Source organism: Somniosus microcephalus, chromosome 13 (genome assembly GCF_052327205.1).
Source record: "Somniosus microcephalus isolate GS21.2 chromosome 13, FLI_Smic_1.0, whole genome shotgun sequence".
In the NCBI taxonomy this organism is placed as follows: Eukaryota; Metazoa; Chordata; class Chondrichthyes; order Squaliformes; family Somniosidae; genus Somniosus; species Somniosus microcephalus.
In genome coordinates, this window is record NC_140999.1 from 31,955,569 (window position 1) to 31,978,937 (window position 23,369).

The following is a 23,369-nucleotide window of genomic DNA, read 5'->3' on the forward strand; positions in this document are numbered from 1 at the left end:
GTTAAGCACTACACGTCCGCCCCATACCATCCCGCCACCAATGGATTAGCTGGAAGGTTTGTCCAGACCTTCAAGAAGGCCATAAAGGCCATGGGTAATGAAGACATAAATCTACAACATAAGGTAGATAACTTCTTGTTGGCGTACAGGAATGCAACACATGCGGTCACAAACCAAACTCCCGCCATGATGTTTTTCAATAGAAGACTAAGATGCCGGCTGGATTTGATTAAGCCAAACGTCAGAAGGGACGTAGAGAACCAGCAAGTTCAAGGCATGAATGAAAGGCCAACTAGAACCTTCCAGATAGGTCAACAAGTTTTGGCCCGGGACTACCGTACCGAGAAATGGCAGCCTGGAACTATTGGAAAAAGGCTAGGACCGCTGATGTATACCGTGGACATTGGTGAAAGCATAATAAGGCGCCATGTTAACCAGATCATAGAGTCATCCACAAAGGGCCAACCTACTCCACAACTCTATACGCCTAATGTTGAAGCAGAGATACCCAGAGCATCTACCTCCGATCCGGTAATACTGGAATCAGATGAACCTGACACTGTCCTTCAAGCAGAATCGACCTTGCCAGAAGAACCTACTACACCACCGAAAACTGCTACACCACCGAGGCGTTATCCGGACAGAGTCAGGAAGCCTCCAGAGAGACTGAATCTGTGAACTGTTTTACATAAAGTTGTATATATGTTATGATGTTATATTAATGGAAATATATATATACTGTTAACCTAAAAAGGGAGGATTGTAGTGTATGTAACGTTCCACCTTTAAGAGAACTATTTTAAGGGTTGCACTACTTTATCTTGCCTACTGTATACTGTAATACCGGTGGTGACCACACCGGTATATAAGTGCTGTGTAAGGATTTATTGGGCAGATTCGCCCTGACCTTCGAATAGTAAAGTCCTGTTAAAGTTACTCTTGTAGTCTGTGTATTAATTCGCCATATAACACACAGACTTTACAATCCTGTTGTGAGGCTGGATGTCTGTTTGGAGGAGGTGGCAGAGTTCTGTGACCACCTCCTTGATGAGGTGGAGCCATCTAATACACTGCTCCTCACTTCATTGAAGGTAGGAGAAGTGCTCTTGGAATACCCTCGGCGGGTAAGGCCTCCTGGTGAGAGGATGTTCCTCCTCATCTCTCTGCACACATGTTCCCGTCTTTCTCACTGCCTACTCCCCCTCTGCCCTAGATCCTGGAGGGAGAGGTGGTATGCTAGTACAGCCCCCCATTTTTGTCAACAAGTGTAGCAGTTTGATTTTTTGAACAATAAATGTAGTTAGTTTTTAGTTGCGACAAGACTCCCGATACAAAAGAACCTTGAAATTACTGAATTAAACTCTTGCAGTAGGTGAAACTGACAAGAAGCCACTAACTTGACAGCTGTGAGTGATTACTGATGATCCATTTTAATAAAGTCCCTGGATCCGGCTTCCTGGTGCTTCATGCCAGCTCTCCATGTCGGTGTTTACTCCAGGCGCTAAGGTAAGTGGCGAGAATCAACTTAGCAAATTGGGTGGTCAGTGAGCGCTGCACAGTCACTGATGTCACGATCCACCTGGCGTTGACATTCCCGGCGATACCTCTTACCAGCGGTGCTACGGGGGGCGGGGGTGGGTGCAGGATTTGGCATGCAGTGCTGAATTCGCCTTGCCCCGGCAATACTACTCTGGCACCCCATTAGTGCCATCTGCTGGTGCTAACGGGAGGTGCTAAAGGGGACAAAGTTTCCCCCCAACTGTCTAATTCAGTTTCTACTCTGTAATAAAAAGACACATAATGTTTACAGTAGCAGCATAAATTTCTTAAGGTATTTCCAAAAGTTTATATTCATACAGCAATTAGATATAAAATGCAGCTACTATACATTTCTAATTCAATTTGGGATTGAAAAGGTGTGTAGAGTCAATGATGCAGATATGCTCAAGTAGACAATGCATCCATGACAAAAGAATAAGGGGAATTGTAGCACAGACACAAGATATTTATGGAAATAAATAGATGTATTTTAATTATTACATTAAATTACAAATTTAAGAACTTAAACACCCTAGCGTGAAATTGTTCTTCATTTTTGACTAACACTGAGCTCAAGCTATTAATGCACGAGAGATTTGAAACTATTAAATAACACCAGAATATGATCGTACTTTGGCTCTTAGGATTAGAATTGCTTATTATGCTTAACGATGCATATCTTATTAGGGAGAAGGGACAGGGCAGTTGTGTGAATATTTTGCCAAATGTACTGTCGGGGCTTCATACTGTAACATGAAAGTATAGGGACAATGCTATCACCTGCAACAAAAACGTTGCTTAATTAAAGTAAAATTGAACAGAAATTAGTTGAAATAATATCTCAAATGTGATTGACTCCGAGACTTACTAGTTGATAAGAATTAACTGTCTGTTGCTTTGAGAAATTTCAACCCAATTGCTTGTTGGGTGTAAAATTCATCATTCCTCAATGTTCTTTAGCGTATTAAATGTTGGTGTTCACAGAGGTTTAGGTGTCCTCGTACCGGAAATACAGAAAGTTCACATGCAGGTACAGCAAGCAATTAGGAAGGCAAATGGCATCTTGGCCTTTATTGGGGTTGGAGTATAAGAGTAAGGAAGTCCGACTACAATTGTACAGGGCTTTGATGAGACCGCACCTGGAGTACTGTGTACAGTTCTGGTTTCCTTAACTGAGGAAGGACATACTTGCATTAGAGGCGGTGGAACTAGATTGATTCCTGGGATGAGAGGGTTATCCTATGAGGAGAGATTGAGTAGATTGGGCCTATACTCTCTGATGTTTAGAAGACTGGCTGGAATTTTGCCGGCGCTGAGAGAATGGGATCGGAGGCAGGTCAGCTGTGAAATTTAAAATGATTGAAAGCGGGTCGTGAAGCCGCTGTCAACCCGTCTCCACGCTAGTCTCACAGGTGTCGGGTCTGTCAGCGCTGAACAGACCCGACACCAAATGGCAGGGGAGGCAATTTAGATCATTAGCTGGATTGTTAAGAGGCAATTAAGTCTTATTTTAAGCTTACCTTTAGATTTTTAGAGCTCGCCAACGGCTTCCCCGCTGCTCGGGGATCACGTCAGGTAAGGAAGTCGGGTGTTGTGTCAGCATGGGATGATTTACTAACTTGACAGCTGCAAATGCTCCCATTTCATAGGTCTTCACTTTCCAAGCTCAGAAGATGTTGCTTACTGCATTTGGAAGACAGATTGAGCCTTATGCAGGTTGCAAGTGTTTGGAGCAAACTTTGTATTCAGTGTCACCTCATTGGAACAATCTCTCTCACCATTGACAGATCGCTTCTGTCATCTCAACTTCACCTGCCATCTATTACATCAGCATCGGTGCTCTTGAAACTATCTCACCTTGGTCCTCAGAATCCCACCACGATCAGCCCCAACACCAGCATCACCAGGCACACCAGCAGCACCAACATCAACACCAACTTTCTCCACAACCAACTGATACTGCACAGGACACAGGGCATCAGCACCCAACCACATTGCTGCCCAGGATGGCCTCACCATGGCCAGATTTACTTCACTTGATGCTGCACACCCTGGCTGTAACATGATGCACCAGATTGACACCACCCCACACCAACAACATAAAGCATCCATACAATGTCCAAACCATTCCTTTCACACTCATCACCATTGCATGGGGGGCAGGGGGTGGCGGAGGTGGGGGGTACCATTATGTCTCACCATTCACTAAGCCACTTCCAAAGGTGCACACAAATCTGTCCAAGAATGCAAAGTGTTGAAAATAAAGGTTTCAATGTTTGACACATTACCAGAAACTTCACATGAACATTGCATAAAACACCCAAGTGGCTGCCCTCGTCTGTTGTTAGTTGGTATACTTGGACTAGGGTGAGGGTGAGTGTGATGGGTGGCTCGTGAGATGGGGAAGTGATAATGTAGATAGAGAGGGATGGGTGGAGGTGTTTGGTAAGTTGGTGTGAGTAAGGATGTGCAGGAGTAGGGTAGGGAAGGCAGAGTGATGGGGATGTGATGAGTGGCACAGCAGGATGAGGTTGAGTGTAGTTTGGCAGTAACATTTCATGATCTACTGAGATCATTGAAAGGTTTGCGCCACTGCAGCCTGGTCCTCCTGATGACATCCGTGCTTGTGCCCTCCTGTGCAATGTGCAACCAGGCTGCGTTGGTCTCCTGGTGAGGTCTCTTGAGCCCATGTGAAGGGAAGAGGACCTCCCTGCATGCTGTGACTCCCTCCATAAGCATATTGAGTCATGAGAGAGCCTGGGTGCAGCTGTGCACCTTTGTGCAGTGCTTGTCAGTGTTTGCAGCACCTCAATGCAGTAGAACACGGACAGCGGAACTGTCAAAATCAAGTTGGACATGGCTCCTTTAAGGAAACTGGCTGATGACGTGTCAGCAAATGATGTCATCAGACTCGTTTCCTTTTAATTAGCCGGGAGCCTCGCTGGGTGGGCTTCACAAGCCCAATCGTTGTAATATCACTTCACCTTAGTGGTCTGGAGCAGGCAGCCAGCTGGGACCATGCTACTGACCCTGGCCGCTCCAGACCCGCCTCAGTAGGTAAAATCGTGGCCACTGAGAGGTGATCTCTTTGAAACATATAAAATTCTGGGGGATTGACAGGAGAGATGCTGAGATGTTGTTTCCCCTGGCTGGAGAGTTTAGAACTAAGGGCCATTTAAGACTGAGATGAGGAGGAATTTCTTCACTGAGGGTTGTGAATCTTTGGAATTCTCTATCCCAGAGGGATGCTGAGTCATTGGCCCTGAAATTAGGATCGGGAGCTTGCCGCGCATGCAAGCCCCCGATCTGCACTCACCCTGCGTGCCGACATCTGAAGCCCGGGCCTGCTTGCATTTCCTGTCACTGGCCCGGTTCAGCTGTCGGCGCGCTGTGCTTACCTGATCCAGCGGCGTAGTTAGTGCGATGTGCCGGCTGGGATCAGGTGAGCACTGTGCAGCCAATCAGGGGAGGGGAAACTCATTCATGAGTTTGACAGAAAGAGCTGTCAAACTCATGAAAACTCCTGGCCCCAAAACACTATTTAAACCTGAAAGAAAATTTTAAAAAACATTGCACTACTTAAATGAACAATAAAGAACTCTGAAAAACTATTTTAAACAATAATTTTAAAATTTGAATTTTTTTTTTTTTTAAATCGGGGCTAAAACTAAACTTACCTTACTGTAAGTTCTTTAAAAATAACAAACCTGTGGAAAAAAAAATTCTCAATTGTACTAAAAGCCCACTTACCTGAAAACCTAAGTACTTATGTGTGGTTTTTCTATGCGTAAAGACCGGAGGCCTTTACACACGCGCAACTCTGGAAAAAAAAAGGAATTTCACTGCGCACGCGCTGCCTGTGCAGGCGTGCGTGTTCTGCCTCTTAACTCCTTGGGTCAGAGGACAGGAAATGCCGGTTTTCAGCGCATGCGCTGTGCATGCTGGAAACCGGCAATTCCTCCGGGCACACGTGTGAGTACCCCTTCCGTACTCACGCGTTGTGCCCGAATTACTGGGCCATTGACTATGTTCAAGGCTGAGATTGATAGATTTTTGGACTCTAGGAGAATCAAGGGATATAAGGATCAGGCAGGAAAGTGGAGTTGAGGTTGAAGATCAGCCATGATCTTATTGAATGGTGGAGCAGGCTCGAGGGGCCGTATGGACTACTCCTGCTCCTAATTCTTTTGTTCTTATGTTCTTACGACATAACATTTTATAGTTACTTACTGTGAAATATTATACATTCAAAATACAGTGCACAGCAGTTAATGAGCACTCTGTTTTACTTATCAGACACCCTTTTGTTTAAAAGCCTTGGCATCGGTACCCTATAAAAAAATCATAACGGCAATAATTCCACACTCAGAGGTAGAGAGGTGGACAGCAAGCAGGACTTTAGGGGAGGAGCCCAAAAGCACAGTCAAAAAAATGGGAAGCTCGAACTTTTGAGGACTTCTGAGGAGGTGGGAATGTGACGAGACAGAACTTCCACCCATTTCTTTGACCAGCTGGTGAACTTGTCCCTAATCTCACGGTTGGGGTGATTTAGATATTCGGAGCACCTGTCCAATGCCTGTATTAGACTCTGTTAACAAAGGGGATCATCCCGCTGAGGAGGCAGAGCTCAGAGCAGCATCCTGCCACTCAGAGGGGGCACCCGAAGTCTTTATTAGGCCAAAGACTAAAAGAGGAAGGGAAAAAAAATCTTCATTCCTCAAAGTGATTGGAGGGGCAGCATTTTTTTAAGGTAATTGATCCCTCTGGGATAGATTGGCTTTAGTTCTTTACTTCTTTGAGGCTCTTAGGGTGCCCAGAATTAAATTCACATCTGCTCTCGGCAGGTGTGGGATCGGCTGGATTTATCACAGGTGAGCTGGGCATAATTCCAGGGGTGGTCTGGGACTGCCCCCAGCCATACCCTCAAAGTCAGTTCAGGCTGTAAAGGGATTGGACTTAAACATAGAAACATAGAAACATAGAAGATAGGAGCAGGAGTAGGCCATTCGGCCCTTCGAGCCTGCTCCGCCATTCAACGAGATCATGGCTGACCATCCAAACCCTAGCACCCGGTCCCTACACCGACAGCCATGCCACCCAAGCCCTATCCCCATAACCCCGTAACCCCACGTATTTAATCCCCCCTAACACTAAGGGGGTAGAAATTCGAGTGGGCCAGTTTACAGGCCCAGAATCAGCGCTACGCTGGCAGCGTGGGTGCAATTAGCAGACAAGATTGGTCAGGGGTGATCATTACTATTCAATAGGCGGGTTGATTGTGCTAGACCCACTGTTGATTGGCAGCTCACCTAATAAGGGATTTGAATCTCCATCCTCCCCAATGATATTTAAAGGCAGCCTTTTAGGTGCAGGCAATTCAGGAGATGGCAGGCAACGGAGAAGCTTAAGGGCTTCCCACTTCTCGGATGCAGCACTGGATATCCTGGTGGAGGAGGATGGCAGGAAGAGGGATGCCCTCTTCCCACCAAGCGGCAGGAAGGTATTCCATTAAGCTGCCCGGCAGCAGTGGGCACAGGTGGCAAAGCGTGTCAGTGTCAGGAGCATCTGCCATAACACATGGCTGCATTGCAGCAAGAAGTTCAATGACCTGACCCGGGTTGCTAACATAAGACTCCTAACTCCTATCTTGCATCACTCTCCCCAGTTGGGTCCTCCGCCCAATCGAAGAGGAAATAAAGCAGCTCGTTGGGATGGGTCATGTCAAGGGTGTGGTGAGTGGCGAGACTGGAGGACACGTCCTGCAGGGTCATTGGCTATCTTACACTCTGTCCCTTCTCACTGAAATCTAAAATGTAATCTGAATATATTATGGGGAAAATACATTTGAGTGCATATGCAACATACGAAACTGACCATCATTTCATCAAAAGCTACCACTTCCCAGGCTCTTCAGTATTTCCTTGCAGCTCAGAGCCTTAAATTCGGTATCAGTTTGATTGCCCTTTTCTGCACTGCCACCACTGCCTGGATAGCCTTGCTGTAGTACAGCGACCAGAACTGTACATAGTACTCCAGGTATAGTATTATGAGTGCCTCACACAGACTCATTATCACCTCCTGGGATTTGTGTTTCTGTGCTCTATCCTTCTGGCTGTATATCCCAAGATCCAATTAACTTTCCTTACCCCAGTGCACACTGTGCTGTTGGTTTCAGTCAACTATCAAGCAATACCCCATGAATGATCCCTCTCTTGTGTCGTGCCCTGTAGCCTAGAGCTATTCAATCTGTATTCAGGCAGCTTATTTCTCTTCCCTAGTGTCATTACCTTGCATTTGTCCATAATAAAAGCCATTTGCCAAATTCAATTTAATTTTGATGATGTACGGAATTAAGGCAAACTTCCTCACAAAATTATTTTTTTCTTCCTCTGTGGATGAAACTAATATTTATTAAAAAAATACTTCAAAAGGTAACTTTGGATATTAGCCTCTGGAGCTTTTAACACCATCAAGTACACTGGAGGTCATAGATATATGTTGGAAAATCCATCACTCAATCAAATAGCAACAAAAAGGTGAAAATCCCTGTGTTCCTATCAGTAATTAAACAAGATGACTATGAACTTTAAAGGGTACATACTGCAATCTTATGTGCAGCTTAAATTCCACGAGGTTCCACTCCTGTGCATGAAAAATATACAGCCTGCAATAACATCTACTTTGTATTTTGGCTCATTTACTTATTCTGTGGTTTTGATCGAAGACCAAGACCCCAGCTAGAGTACCAGCTTTCACATCAGCTGTAATTATGCTGTCACATTGCTACAAATCACATTTATTATTTCGTTGGAAGAAATGTTTTCTTGGCTGACCTACACTTTCACTACAGGGATTGGAACTAAGAATATAATTCATGTCTTGATTCTATCTCTGATTGGCTGCTTGCAGTATTAGTCAAGATGTTTCCATTATTTATTTAGGACTCCGGGAAAGGCAGGAAGATTTGCTTTGAGCTTTTGGAATGAAATTTTACTACCTTAGGGAGCTGTTTCAATATTCCTCTGTTTAACTCTAGGAGCCAATTAAAATTTCATTTGGAGCTAAAGTTTAACTCAACAGTTTTGGCTTCCTCATCTCAGATATTGTTCCTCATGTTGGCAACTGTTGATAAACTTCTTTTCATTTGACCAAATGCTGACATTAGTGTCAATCTCTCAGTCAATACTATGGGTGGGATTTCCCTCACCTCGACGGGTCTGGGGCGGGCGAGGTCGGTGGTGGGTCACAGCCCCGCTGCTGGCTCCATCCCACTCTGGAAAATGAATTTATGTTGATCGGGCTTGTTAAGCCCGCCCAGCGCGTTTCCTGGGTCAATTAAAGGAACCGGGTCTGGTGACGTCATTCATGATGCATCATCAGCCAATTTCCTTAAAGGGACATTGCTAACTTTTTCCAGTTCTGACGAAGGGTCACAGACCTGAAACGTTAACTCTGTTTCTCGCTCCACGGATGCTGCCTGACCTGCTGAGTATTTCCAGCATTTTCTGTTGTTATTCCTTAAAGGGACCATGGCCAACTTTAATTTGACATTTGTGCTATCAAGTGTTCTACAGCATTGAAGTGCTGCAAACACTGACAATTACTGCACAGAGGTGCAGGGCTGCACCCAGGCTCTCCCATGAATCCCTCCATATGCTTATGGAGAGAGTCACAGCAAGCAGAGAGGTCCTCTTCTCTTCCCATGGGCGGAACAGACCTCCCCAGGAGACCAACACAGCCTGGTTGCACATTGCAGACGAGGTCACAAGCAGGGATGTCATCAGGAGGACCTGGGTGCAGTGGCGCAAACCTTTCAATGATCTCAGTAGATCACAAAATGTTACTGCAAAGCCACACTCAATCTCATCCTGCTGTGCCTCTCATCACATCCCCATCACTCTGCCTTCCCTACCCTACTCCTGCACATCCTTACTCACACCAACTTACCTTGCACGTCCACCCAACCCTCTCTATCTACATTATCACATCCCCATATCACTAGCCACCCCTCACACTCACCCTCATCCTAGTGCAATCATACCAACTAACATCACACAAGGGTATCCAATGTTCATGCGAAGTTTCTGGTAATGTGCTGTCAAGCATTGAAACCTTTATTTTCAATACTTTCTGTTCTTGGACAGATTTGTGTGCACCTTTGGAAGTGGTTTAGTGAGTTGCAGTGAATGGTGAGGCATAATGGTACCCCCTGCAATGGTGATGAGTGTGAAAGGAATGGCTTGGACACTGAAGGGATGCTTTATGGTGCTGATGTGGGGTGGTGCCAACCTGGCACATCATGTGGCAGCCATCCCTGGCCTCTCGGGTAGCAACGTGCTTGGGTGCTGATGCCCTCTGTCCTGTGCAGCATCCGGTGATTGCGGAGAAGGTTGGTGTTGTTGTTAGTGCTGCTGGTGTGCTTGGTGCTGCTGGTTTTGGGGCTGATCATGGTCGGATTCTGAGGACCAAGGTGAGATTTTTTCAAGGGCACCCATGTTGATGGAATAGATGGCAGTTGAAGTAGCATTCTTCCAATAAGGTGAGAGTGGATGAAGAGTGGAAAGTGAAAAGCCTGCAGAATCTGTGCTGGAAATGGACCGAGAAACAGCTTGCGGCTGAGGAAAGTGATGATCTGTCAGGTGGGAGATTTTATTGTACATTTGAAGCTGTCAAGTAATCAGCTGCAGCAATGGCCATTCAACTCCCGCTTTAGGTTCACAGACATGGTCCCTGAGCAAAGTGGACCCCGTGGGCGAGCAGTGAAAGTTAAAAGGAAAGGTTAAAAGCATTATTAAGGGTCCGTCAACAACCCAATAATTGGTTTAATGGGGTTACCTGCCTCTGCGGATTGGATTGGATCGGAGATCACAGACGCGCCATTGGGAAAGGCGCATTGTGGGGTCCCGACCCGCTGTCAAAAAAATCTAATTTTCCACTAGACCCGCCCGCCCGCTGACCCCCCGGAATAACCTGTGCTATTGCAGTTTCTTTGCAGTTTTGCCAACTGGAAGTTATTTTATGGTTTTGCTAGTTGAGGCCTAAAAATCATCAGGGCAGAGTAATCATTAAGGAGAAGATTTGCTGTTCTTTATGGAATGATGTGAGTTGTCATCTTTACTAATTATCAGATATTAGTGCTCATATTTCAATGATTATTTCCTACTTGTAGTTTCTTTCACATTTGGAATCAAAACATAAGAGTCGAGTGGAATGCAATGTTTACGCCATAAGTAAGTACATTATTGTGCCTGCCAGGGTCACAAGTGGGCTAAACATTGGATTGACTTGATCCTAATGTAATAATTCTGATTTAGGACCAAGACACAAAGGAGGAACTCAAATTGCAGATCATTGTGACTGGCAGTCTAATCCCCTATGAGCACTTCCCTCTGGTTCTGGCCTTTTCTGTTATTTCTAATAATTTTGTTATAAAAAACTTTTTGGCAGGAACTCTTGGTGTGGTAGTTAGCAATTTGAATGGGCCTGGGCCTAAATCCCAGACACAGCAGAGCAGAGGCAAAACGATAGTAAAATATGAAACGCAGTATGTTTTGTTCATTAATGCCATTACATTCTTTGTACTTCAACATCAATGGTAGAGCTCCTAGGCCAGTACCATCAAAGACCAGTTGCTTACCCTGATGGGTACTGAAAGATATTTTCAGTTTTCCGATTGCAGTCACCGTTTCTACAAAAAGATTGATCTTTCTTTAACTCAACAAAGAAAAGAATTGAGAGATCTCTTGACTGAAGCATTGTTCCAGTCACAATGCCAGTGATGTTTCCTTACTGTGGCGGCCACCGTTACGTTAATGGCGAAAAAGCTGGTGGTCTGAGGAGGCATTTGCACGGGAGTTTCTGGGGTCCACTCATTTGCATATCATTTGAATAGTGATTGGCGTACATCCCGGGAATGGCTGCACCTTCTAATTCTCAGTCTAAGTTACCTGAGGTACATTGCGAGTGTAAAAGTAGGAAACGCGGAACTGCAGCTCCAACGGCCTATGCTGTCATTTTTTAAGTGAAGGCACTCAGGACTCAGTGGGCAGATTGTGGGAAAGGCCAAAAATTCAAAGGCGCTCAGGACAAGTGATTTAATGGTGATAAACTGGCAGAAAAGGTTTCTGCCCGATATTCTTGCAACAAAAATATACTTGCCCTGATTATGCACCTGAAATATGCAGCATGGATTGTAAAACGCACTGTGTTAAACAGAAATGTGTTATAAGAAAGAGTTTTAACAAGTCAAAAGTGCAGGGAACAAGTAATATGAGAAAACAAGATAAAGCAATGGGAACAATGCAAGTATTCAGAGCATAGGAATTAAATAATAATATCTACAGATTCATATCCCATAGTAGGCTGAGTACTGTAGCTTTTTTACAAGGTACAGGAAACAAGATCATCTTTTGAATTCACTTCTGCTGTGGGCAAAGTTGACACACTGAGCTCTTGTGAAAGGCCAGCTCGAATTAAATTGATTAGAGTTAAGAAGAAAGCTAAAGTTACTGCACACAAAACACTTGCCATCTAATATCTAGTATGCATTTGTTCATCACAGACTGCTTCAGGCAAGTGAAATGCAAACCACTGAGAAAAGACTATAGGCTATTCTTATACAGCTATCATGTGATCGCTAAGCATGAGAGGTTTTACTGGCACAGTAAATGGGGTTTAGATTACAGTACACTGGATCCTAACTGGGCTGAATGACAAAAACTGTTCACATTATTTTACGCATGATGTACAGAGAGCATAGATATGTTTGAAAATATGCTCTGGTTTGGATTAGTAAAATTTATTTGTATGTAAGTACCTTTTGGTGGTATTGGGATAAAACAGTCGCACCTGTATTTCATTTTGTATTCCCCTTTCTCGTTATTAATTCCTTAAGTCTCTTTATTTCATACACTTTTCCTGACAGACAAGAATAGAGAAACAGGCCTTTGCCAACACTGTTCTGTAGCCAGCTGCTAGGAAGTGCAAGATACAGCTGATGGTGGCCGCACTCTATTTTTCATTGAGTTCCATGTAGGGAAGCAGCTGGTCTGCACTTAGCCCATCCCTAGAATATACGGCTGAGATTAGACCTCATCAAATGGCAGACACAACCCATGTGACATCACTGCATCATGAAGTGTGTTAAAGCACCAAAGTGCTGACTATATCTCTGTCTACTTTTATTTCTGGGTAATAGTTTAGAATGGAAAACCTTTCCTCATTGCACTCAATGACAACCCCTAGAACTCTTATATATTAGGTATATAAGGGGGCAATTTTCATGTTGAATGGATAATCAGAATGGCCACTACGCCCGCCTGATGATGTCGGCGGGAGGCTCGAATCATTTAAGAAGGACACAAAGAGCCTGCAATGGGATATAGAGAGGTTAAGTGAGTGGGCAATAAAGTGACAGATGAAGTATAGTGTGGGGAAATGTGAGGTCATTCACTTTGGTAGGAAGAATAGAAAAACAGAATATTCTTTAAATGGTGAGAAACTATTAAATGTTGGCGTTCAGCGAGATTTAGGAGTCCTCGTACAGGAAACACAGAAAGTTATCATACAGGCACAGCAAGCAATTAGAAAGGCAAATGGCACGTTGGAGTACAAGAGGGGCTGGAGTACAAGAGTAAGGACGTCTTACTACAATTGTACAGGACTTTGGTGAGACCACACCTGGAGTACTGTGCACAGTTTTAGTCTCCTTATCTGAGGAAGGACATACTTTCCTTAGAGGCAGTGCAACAAATGTTCACTAGATTGATTCCTGGGATGAGAGGTTCATCCTATGAGGAGAGATTGAGTAGATTGGGCCAATACTCTCTGGAGTTTCAAAGAATGAGAGGTGATCTCAATGAAACATGTAAGATTCTGAGGGGGATTGACAGGGTAGATGCTGAGAGATTGTTTTCCCTGTAGGAAGGTGGCACTGTTTGGCACCTAAGGGCACTTTTCCCAAAGGTGAGCTGTATAGAGTGCACGGGAGGAGCTGGGGTTACACTTTAATGCTGCATCAACTACCCAGAGGTAGTGAGGAAAAAGTTCAGAAACTGCACCACATTAGATGGTGTTTGTATTCACTCTGATTCAACAACAAACCAGAAAGTATTTTCAGTTTCAATAACGTGCACACTCAGGCAAGGCATCATTACCTCATACTAAGCAGCTGGGCAGAGGATGCAAGAGCAGGGCCTTGCTGACTGGACAACTTGTTCCGTCCATTTTCTCTTGCTCCAAAATGAAGGTATGAAAAAATTACATCTTTCATCTTGCACGAGTGATTGAGGTGCTTTGAAAGGTACCAATAACTTACTAGAGGGCTCTGAACTTTGTAGTTTCTGGATAAATGCTTCGACATGAATGTTGGTGTTGTGAGAACCACTTGACTGATTGATAGTTGCGAAGATTTCCTTTCTAATGATGTCAAATGATGATTCACCTACTTATCTTTGATTAGAAACAAATCCTCCATGATCCAGGAAAAGCCAGGACACATCCATTTAAATAATGTTAACAGCAATGCCTGTGTGACTCTTTAATTTTCAATCATCCCTCCAACTTACTGTTAATATCTGGTCTGAATGGGCAGAAATATCACTGGTCAAGTTCACTGAATGAATCTACTGCTAAGAACAAGTGGCACTGATTAACGTGGGCATAGAGTGTGGTCACATGATTGCAACTAGTGAGTTTTAAGTGGTATCTGACGTAAGAAAACTACTAGGCACTTGGTCTAAGCGTTAAACAAAGCTTTAATCAACTGTTTTACAACATGGAGGTCTAGTTGTGTCCTTCACTAGTTCCTGTTAAGAATGTCCTGCGCAAGCTGGGCCTGTGCCCGAGTATTTATACTCTCCCTGGACAGCGCCACCCGCAGGCCGCTCGGTTGATTCATGTCAGTATCCATGCCCAATTCCCTGCAAACCATGCACCCACATCTTGGCAATTGGAAAATCCCCCCTTATATATTCTAGCTGTATTTTTCAGGTTATGAGAATACTTGTTCAATCATCCTTAAAATTGAAAATAGCACCAAAAACCCCATCTTTATGCAAGAATAAGTGTTCGACAATAAATCATTTAAAAGTTAGTGTCACAGTCAGCAGTTTGAGATATATTGGCAAGTCTCATCATTATGACTTAAAGGGATGGATTTTGCTGAACCTGCCTTGACAAGATCTGGGTGAGACTTCCACCTGTTGCCATGACCCTGGCCTACTTTCAAGGACACCGGAGAAGAACTACTGGTCTCACCTACCATATAGATCCATGTCCTTAAAACATTTTCACATAAAGGGGATAATTTATCATGTTTGCTAATGTTAACAAAAAAGTCAGCTTGAGTGTAAAGTGGTGACATTCCTGTTAATATTAGTGAACAGAGCAATACATCCCCACAAGTATTATGAAAGATGTTTTATATTCCATTCTGCCCTAAGGTCGTATTGAAAATAGAAAAGTCAAAAAAGCAATGTCATAAATTATAAAAAATGTCAATTCTCCAACATTAAAAAAAAATTGTGAAATGATAAATGAATCAAACTTGTCTTAAATGTCATTGAGTTTTTGCATATTTTTCTGATTCATACCACTAATAAGTGGTATTAATAATTTAGATTTAAATATCGCTAGTTTAAAAAGGTTATCAAATGAGTAAACATGTAATTTATTTTTTAGCTCAATCTTGAGCAGTTATTCTAAAATTAGGAATATCCATGTTAGTTCAATTTAGAAGTGCTCTTTTAGTAGTAGTGTGTGCATTAAAAAAAATATTAGATTCCTTTTTATATTTTATTTCCTATTTTTCCCCACTTTTCTCCTGTTCTCTCATGGTGATGTCCTTTTATTGGGAAACAGTTCCATGGGTGCTGGAAGTCATGGCATCTCATCCATTAAGTATGTGTGAACCTACGCAGTGAGTGTCCATAGGCTAGTTTACATTGGAGAGTCATTATAGCCAAGTCCTCACTCAATGTCCACATTTTCATTCTTTCCTCCAGTAATTTAGGAATAGGAATTCTGACAGATTTCTTCTTCCCTCCCTATCCTTGGATGCTAAACCAGATTTTACTGCGACCTTGACTGAGATAAGTTAACGCAGCACTTATAGTTGAGCCATGAGGGAGCTCCCTGTATTAACATTTTCAGGCTGAGTCACTTTGGTGCATCTTCTGGCATTACATGATGGTGCAGTTGAACACTAAAGCATCTGTAAGATGGTTCAACTGTTGAGTGACAGTGGTCAGACTTCAGATCAAGTAAGAACTGCTTGGCTGAACGATGAAAAATATTTCATGTTGACATGTAACATGGTCAAGGAGACGAGCAAGAATAATTTTTAGAAGAGATCTGAAAGTGAGAAGAGGCGCTATTACAAATGACTTACTAATAGAGACGAATGATTGTGTTGTGGGACCAAAACTTTATGTTTAAGTAAGGGCATTTAGCTGTTTATTATACCAACGTAGTCAATTCTCCTTGAATCTGGGTTCAAGAGTGGGTGTAACACGCATAGCCATGTGTACAGCGCTTAGCAAATAAGGAAAAATTATGTGTTGACTGTTAGTACATAGACTCAACAGAGATGTGGTTCATTGAACATTACTTGATGGTTTTGCAGATAATACAAATTACATAATGATCTTAATACAAAAGCAAAATACTGAGGCCTAGAAATTCAGTGCCCTTAGTGCCGATTTTGCGGCGCTAGAGGGCCTAGCGCTGCAATTGGCGCCGGTTCCTAAATTGCCTGGGGCCCTTCCGCCGCGGTAGACCGGTAGCGCTGCGCCGGCACTGATGACGTCATCGGTGTGCGCAGCGTCCCGGTTGCCGTGGTAACCCGGCCCCAAGCCGAAATTCAGTTGCGCCCGCCTCGCCCGTGGCAGGCGCAACTAAGACTCTGGCAACAGAGTCTTCCCCCAGTGTGCGCCGGCGCATAAAGGTGGAGCGGCGGCCGGCCGCGTTCCCGGCGGCCGCCTGCCCACACCTCCCTTCCCGGACTCCTGCATTCCCCCCCCGCGGCCCTGATCAGTGTCTGATGCGAGCCCGGCACTTCCCCGAGGTGCCGGGCTCAGATGTCGGGGCAATCCGCCGGACAGTTGTCGGCTGCAGGCAGCTCCTCCTTAACAGGAGGAGGAGGCCTGCAGTTCCCCCGCCTGCCGCACCGCATCGGGTGCCGCAGCGGGGGATTAGCGCCGGGAAACCCAAGTTCACGCCCGTTTTGAGGCGCTAAAGGAGGGTTTTAGCGCCCGCCGCCGTCTGGGCCCAGCGCACCCGAATTTTCGTCGGGCGCTGCCGCATTACCGCTGGCGCAAACTTTCTGGCGCTACAGCCCTGGCAAGACCAGAACCCAATTTCTAGGCCTGAGGATGCTGGAAATCTGAAATAGAAACAGAAAATGCTGGAAATACTCATTAGGTCAGGCAGCATCTGTGGAGAGAGAAACAAAGTTAATGTTTCAGGTCGATGACTTTTCATCTGAACTGGAAAAAGTTAGAGATGTAACAGGTGTTAAGCAAGTACAGAGGCAGGGAAAGGGGGGAGGAGAGGAAAGAACAAAAGGGAAGGTCTGTGATAGGTGGGCAGGAGAGATTAAATGACAAAAGGGATGATGGTGCAAGGCAAAAGGGACAAGTAAAGAAACAAAAGATGGGTCTAGAGGAGGTATAAATGGCAACAGCAGAATCATTGCTAACAGCTGCTGTCCAAAAAAATGGGAGCGGTGGTTATGATCTGAAATTGTTCAACTCAATGTTGAGTCCAGAAGGTTGTAAAGTGCCTAATCAAAAGATGAGGTGCTGCTCCTCGAGCTTACATTGAGCTTCATTAGAAAAGTATAGGAGGTCAGAGAGCTCAAAGTGCGAGTGGGGTGGAGAATTAAAATGACAGGTGACTAGAAGCTCAGGGTCACGCTTGCAGACTGAACGGAGGTGTTCCGCAAAGTGATCATCCAATCTGCATTTGGTATCCCCAATATAGAGGAGACCACATCGTGAGCAGTGAATGCAGTACACTAAATTGAAAGAAGTACAAGTAAACTGCTGTTTTAAACCAAATTAGCAATAATACTGTGGAGGATGAATTCCTGGAGTGTGTACGAGATGGTTTTTTAGACCAGTACGTTGAGGAGCCAACTAGGGAACAGGCTATCCTAGGTTGGGTATTGTGCAATGAGAAGGGGTTAATTAATAATCTTGTTGTGCGGGGTCCTTTAGGGAAGAGTGACCATAATATGATAGAATTCTTCATTAAGATGGAACGTGAAGAAGTCCAATCCGAAACTAGGGACCTAAATCTAAACAAAGGAAACTACAAAGATATGAGGAGTGAGTTGGCTATGATAGATTGGGGAGCTTCATTAAAAGGTATGATGGTGGATTGGCAATGGCTAACATTTAAGGAATGAATACATGAATTGCAACAGTTATACATTCCTTTCTGGCGCAAAAACACAAAAGGAAAAGTGGCCCAACCATGGCTAACAAAAGAAATGAAGGATAGTATTAGATCCAAAGAGGAGTCATATAAATTTGCCAGAAAAAGTAGCAAGCCTGAGGATTGGGAGCAGTTTAGAGTTCAGCAAAAAAGGACCAAGAGATAGATTAAGAGGGGGAAAATAGAGTATGAGAGTAAACTTGCAAGGAACATAAAAGTGTACTGAAAAAGCTTCTACAAGTATGTAAAAAGAAAAAGATTAGTGAAGACAAATGTAGGTCCCTTACAGTCAGAAATGGTAGAACTTATAATGGGGAACAAGGAAATAGCAGAGCAATTAAACAAATACAAAGAGGACACAAATAACTTCCCAGAAATGCTCGGGAACCAAGGGTCTAGTGAGAAGGAGGAATTAAAGGAAATTAGTATTAGTAAAAAAAGTGCTGGAGAAATTAATGGGACTGAAAGCCGATAAATCCCTAGGGCCTGATAATCTGCATCCCAGAGTACTAAAAGAGGTAGCCATGGAAATAGTGGATGCATTGGTTGTCATCTTCCAAAATTCTATAGATTATGGAACAGTTCCTGCAGATTGGAGGGTGGCAAATGTAACCCCACTATTTAAAAAAGGAGGGAGAGAGAAAACAGGGAACTACAGACCGGTTAGCCTAACATCAGTAGCAGGGAAAATGCTAGAGTCTATTATAAAGGATGTGATAACAGGACACTTAGAAAATATCAATGGGATTAGACAAAGTCAACATGGATTTATGAAAGGGAAATTGTGTTTGACAAACCTACTGGAACTTTTTGAGGATGTAACTGGTAGAATAGATCAAGGAGAACCAGTGGATGTGGTGTATTTGGATTTTCAGAAGGCCTTTGATAAAGTCCCACATAAGAGGTTAGTGTGCAAAATTGGGATTGGGGGTACTATACTGGCATGGATTGAAAATTGGTTAACAGACAGGAAACAGTGTAGGAATTAATGGATCTTTTTCGGGGTGGCAGGCGGTGACTAGTGGGGCACCACAGGGATCAGTGCTTGGGCCGCAGCTATTCACAATATATATCAATGATTTGGATGAGGGAACCAAATGTAATATTTCCAAGTTTGCTGATGACACAAAACTAGGTGGGATTGTGAGTTGTGAGGAGGATGCAAAGAGGCTTCAAGGCGATTTAGACAAGTTGAGTGAATGGGCAAATACATGGCAGATGCAGTATAATGTGGATAAATGTGAAGTTATCCACTTCTGTAGGAAAAACAGAAAGGCAGAGTATTATTTAAATGGTGATATATTGGGAAATGTTGATGTACAAAGGGACCTGGGTGTCCTTGTACACCAGTCACTGAAAGCAAACATGCAGGTGCAGCAAGCAGTTAGAAAGGCAAATGGTATGTTGGCCTTCATTGCAAGAGGATTTGAGTACAGGAGCAAGGATGTCATACTACAGTTATACAGGGCCTTGGTGAGACCACATCTGGAGTACTGTGTGCAGATTTGGTCTCCTTACCTAAGAAAGGATATACTTGCCATAGAGGGAGTGCAGCGAAGGTTCACCAGACTGATTCCTGGGATGGCAGGACTGTTGTATGAGGAGAGTTTGGGTTGACTAGGCCTGTATTCACGAGAGTTTAGAAGAATGAGGGGGGAGCTCGTTGAAACGTATAAAATTCTGACAGGGCTAGACAGACTGGATGCAGGAAGGATGTTTTCCCTGGCTGGGGGGTCTAGAACGAGGGGTCACAGTCTCAGGATACGGGGTAGGATATTTGGGACTGAGATGAGGAGAAATTTCTTCACTCAGAGGGTAGTGAACCTATGGAATTCTCTACCACAGAAGGCTGTGGAGGCCAAGTCATTGAATATATTTAAGAAGGTGATGGATAGATTTCCAGACACAAAAGGCATCAAGAGGTATGGGGAGAGAGCGGGAATATGGTATTGAGATAGAGGATCAGCCATGATCATATTGAATGGCGGAGCCGGCTTGAAGCGCCGAATGGCCTATTCCTGCTCTTATTTTTCTATGTTTTGCCTGGAAGGCGTGTTTGGAGCCTTGGACAGTAGGAAGGGAGGAGGTATAAGGGCAGCTGTTGCATCTCCTGCGCTTGCACAGGAAGGCGCCGTGGGAAGGGGAGGGGTGTTGGGGGTGACTGAAGAGTGGACCAGTGTGTCGTGGAGGCTATGGTCCCTTCAGAATGCTGAAACGGGAGAGGAGGGGAAGATGTGTTTGGTGGTGGCATCATGCTGGAGGTGGCAGAAATGGCGGAGGATGATCCGTTGAATGTGGAGACTGGTGGGGTGGAAGGTGAGGTCAAGGGGAACCCTATTGTGGTACTGGGAGGGAGGGGAAGGGGTGAGAGCAGAAGTGCAGAAACACCAACTCTCTGACACATCCTCCTACCTTCCCCTGGACCATGACCTCACCACCGAACATCAAGCCATCGTTTCTCAGATTGTCACTGACCTCAATTCTGGAGATCTTCCCTCCACGGCCATAATCGTCCAATCCTCCTTGGATATGGGGGTGGGGCCAGAGGACTGGAGAATTGCAAATGTTAAACCCTTGTTCAAAAAAGGGTATAAGGATAAACTCAGCAACTACAGGCCGGTCAGTTTAACCTCGGTAGTGGGGAAGCTTTTAGAAACAATAATTTGGGACAAAATTAACAGTCACTTGGACAAGTGTGGATTAATTAAGGAAAGCCAGCATGGATTTGTTAAAGACAAATCGTGTTTAACTAACTTGATTGAGTTTTTTGATGAGGTAACAGAGAGGGTTGATGAGGGAAATGTGGTTGATATGGTGTACACGGACTTTCAAAAGGCGTTTGATAAAGTGCCACATAATATGCTTGCCAGCAAAGTCGAAGCCCATGGAATAAAAGGGACAGTGGCAGCATGGATACGAAATTATCTAAGTGACAGGAAACAGAGAGTAATGGTGAATGGTTGTTTATCGGACTGGAGAAAGGTATATAGTGGGGTTCCCCAGGGGTCGCTACTAGGACCACTGCTTTTCCTGATATATATTAATGATTTAGATTTGGGTGTACAGGGCACGATTTAAAAATTTGCAGATGACACAAAACTTGGAAGTATAGTGAACAGTGAGGAGGATAGGGATAGACTTCAAGAAGACATAGTCAGGCTGGTGGAATGAGCAGACACATGGCAGATGAAATTTAATGCAGAAAAGTGCGTAGTGATACATTTTGGTAAGAAGAACGAGGAGAGGCAATAAAAACTAAGGGTACAATTCTATAGGGGTTGCACGAACAGAGAGACCTGGGGGTATATGTGCACAAATCGTTGAAGGTGGTAGGGCAAGTTGAGAAAGCGGTTAAAAAAGCATACAGAATCCTGGGCGTCATAAATAGAGGCATAGGGCTGGATTTTCATTGAGGAGGCGGATAGGAGGCGGGACTACAACATTCGGGGTTGTAGTCCCGCCTCCATCGAGTTGTAGCCAACCCACGTGATTTTGACTTGATTGACCTTGTTGAGCCCGCCCAGTGGGCTCAGCAGGCCAATTAAGGGCCACCCGGCAACAGGTGACATCACAGATTGATATTTCATCTGTCAAGACCTTTTGACAGATGAAATATCAGCGTTTCACAGCTGTTTGAAGCTGTCAAACACTGACAATCTGTACTCTAAGTTAATTCCTTCCTCTCAGGATGATTTAGAGATATCTCCAGAACAGAAAGCTGAATGCTGCAATTTTTGACAGTTCACGGCCATTTTGCTTTCTGTGCCGGTGAGATGAGGGACTCCCGAGACATGAAGGAAGGAAGGCTGTAAAGGTAAGTAAAGGTAAGTAAAACTTCTTTAAACACTTTAAACACACTTACCTTTGCACTCATGCACCCATCACTCACCTGAACACCGGACATCTCGACCCCTCCAAGCCCTTCAGTCCGACGGCCCGCCTTGCTAACTTGGCATGGTTTGGAGCTGTCTGGAATCCCACACTTCAAGAATGAAAATAGGGATTAGGCTAAAAACTGCCTGTTAACTACCTGTTAACAGGCAGTTAATTGGCACTAATCCCCTTCCTGCCTCGGGGAGCCGGGTCCCATTGCGGGTCGGGTACCTGCCTCCTTTGAAACTGGCATGGAGGCGGGTTGGGGCGGGATGGGTTCGTGCCCCCCGATTTCAAGATTTTAACCCCCCCACACGCCTCCAATTCCGCCTCCATGGCTCAATGAAAATCCTGCCCATAGAGTACAAAAGCAAGGAAGTTATGAAGAACCTTTATAAAACACTAGTTCGGTCTCAACTGGAGTATTGTGTCCAATTCTGGGCACCGCACTTTAGGAAGAATGTGAAGGCCTTAGAGAGGGTGCAGAAAAGATTTACAAGAATGGTTCCAGGGATGAGGGACTTCAGTTACATGGATAGACTGGACAAGCTGGCGTTATTTTCCTTAGAGCAGAGAAGGTTGAGGGGAGATTTGATAGAGGTGTTCAAAATCATGAGGGGTCTAGACAGAGCAGATAGAGAGAAACTGTTCCCATTGGCGGAATGGTCAAGAACCAGAGGACACAGATTTCAGGTGATTGGCAGAAGAACCAAAGGTGACATGAGGAAAACATTTTTTATGCTGTGAGTGGTTAGGATCTGGAATGCACTGCCTACGAGGGTGGTGGAGGCAGATTCAATTGTGACTTTCAAAAGGGAATTGGATAAGTACCTGAAGGATAAAATTTGCAGTGCTACGGGGAAAGGGCGGGTGAGTGGGACTAGCTGAGGTGCTCTTGCAGAGAGCCGGCACGGGCTCGACAGGCTGAATGGCCTTCTTCTGTGCTGTAACCATTCTATGATTCTATGATTTAAACATTTTTAAAGGGGACAAAAGTAACCTAAACTCATTTTAAAGATTTTTGAATGTTTAAATGAATTTAAAACATTTATTTTAATATTTATTTAAACCGTTACACTGGTAGAAGAAGGCCCTATGCCTGTTTTTAATCAGGCAGAAGAGTTTCATGGGCATTCGCTGGGAAGTGTCTCTACCAATGAATGTCCATTTCCTGCGCATGCGGATGATCTGTCGAGCTGAAACTTGACAGATTGCAAGTTCCGAGTTTTCGAGCATGCGCAGTGCGTGCAGAAACCCGGAACTTGTGGGGCACTTACGGCCGCGTACGTTGTGCACAAGCGGTCATAGGCCCCGTAAAATCCAGGCCAACGTTTCAGGTCGGTGACCTTCCATCAGAATTCTACTTTGCACCTGCTCAAGTCAAAAGAAGGAAGTATGCCTAAAGAGCTGAAGGGTTAAATTTGTTCTGGCCTTCCTGGCCCCCACCTTGCAAATCGCCTCCATGGTGATGGACTTGGAATTAGTTGCTGTGAAGGAAAAAAAACACAGCTCAGAATGGG

The 23,369-nt window shown here is 44.4% G+C and overlaps 1 protein-coding gene across 3 annotated transcripts in view; it reads right to left on the reverse strand.

The window, feature by feature from the left end:
• LOC147108188 (leucine-rich repeat and immunoglobulin-like domain-containing nogo receptor-interacting protein 2) overlaps positions 1 to 23,369 on the reverse strand; it is a 322,653-nt gene that overhangs the window by 123,490 nt on the left and 175,794 nt on the right. The window contains exon 4 of one of the 3 annotated variants that reach the window (XM_086004727.1): positions 23,296 to 23,336. The exons of the other annotated variants lie outside the window; for them this stretch is intronic. Coding sequence (XP_085860853.1) covers positions 23,296 to 23,336 — 41 coding nt within the window. The remainder of the gene's footprint in view (positions 1 to 23,295; positions 23,337 to 23,369) is intronic. 3 annotated transcript variants of the gene reach the window in all.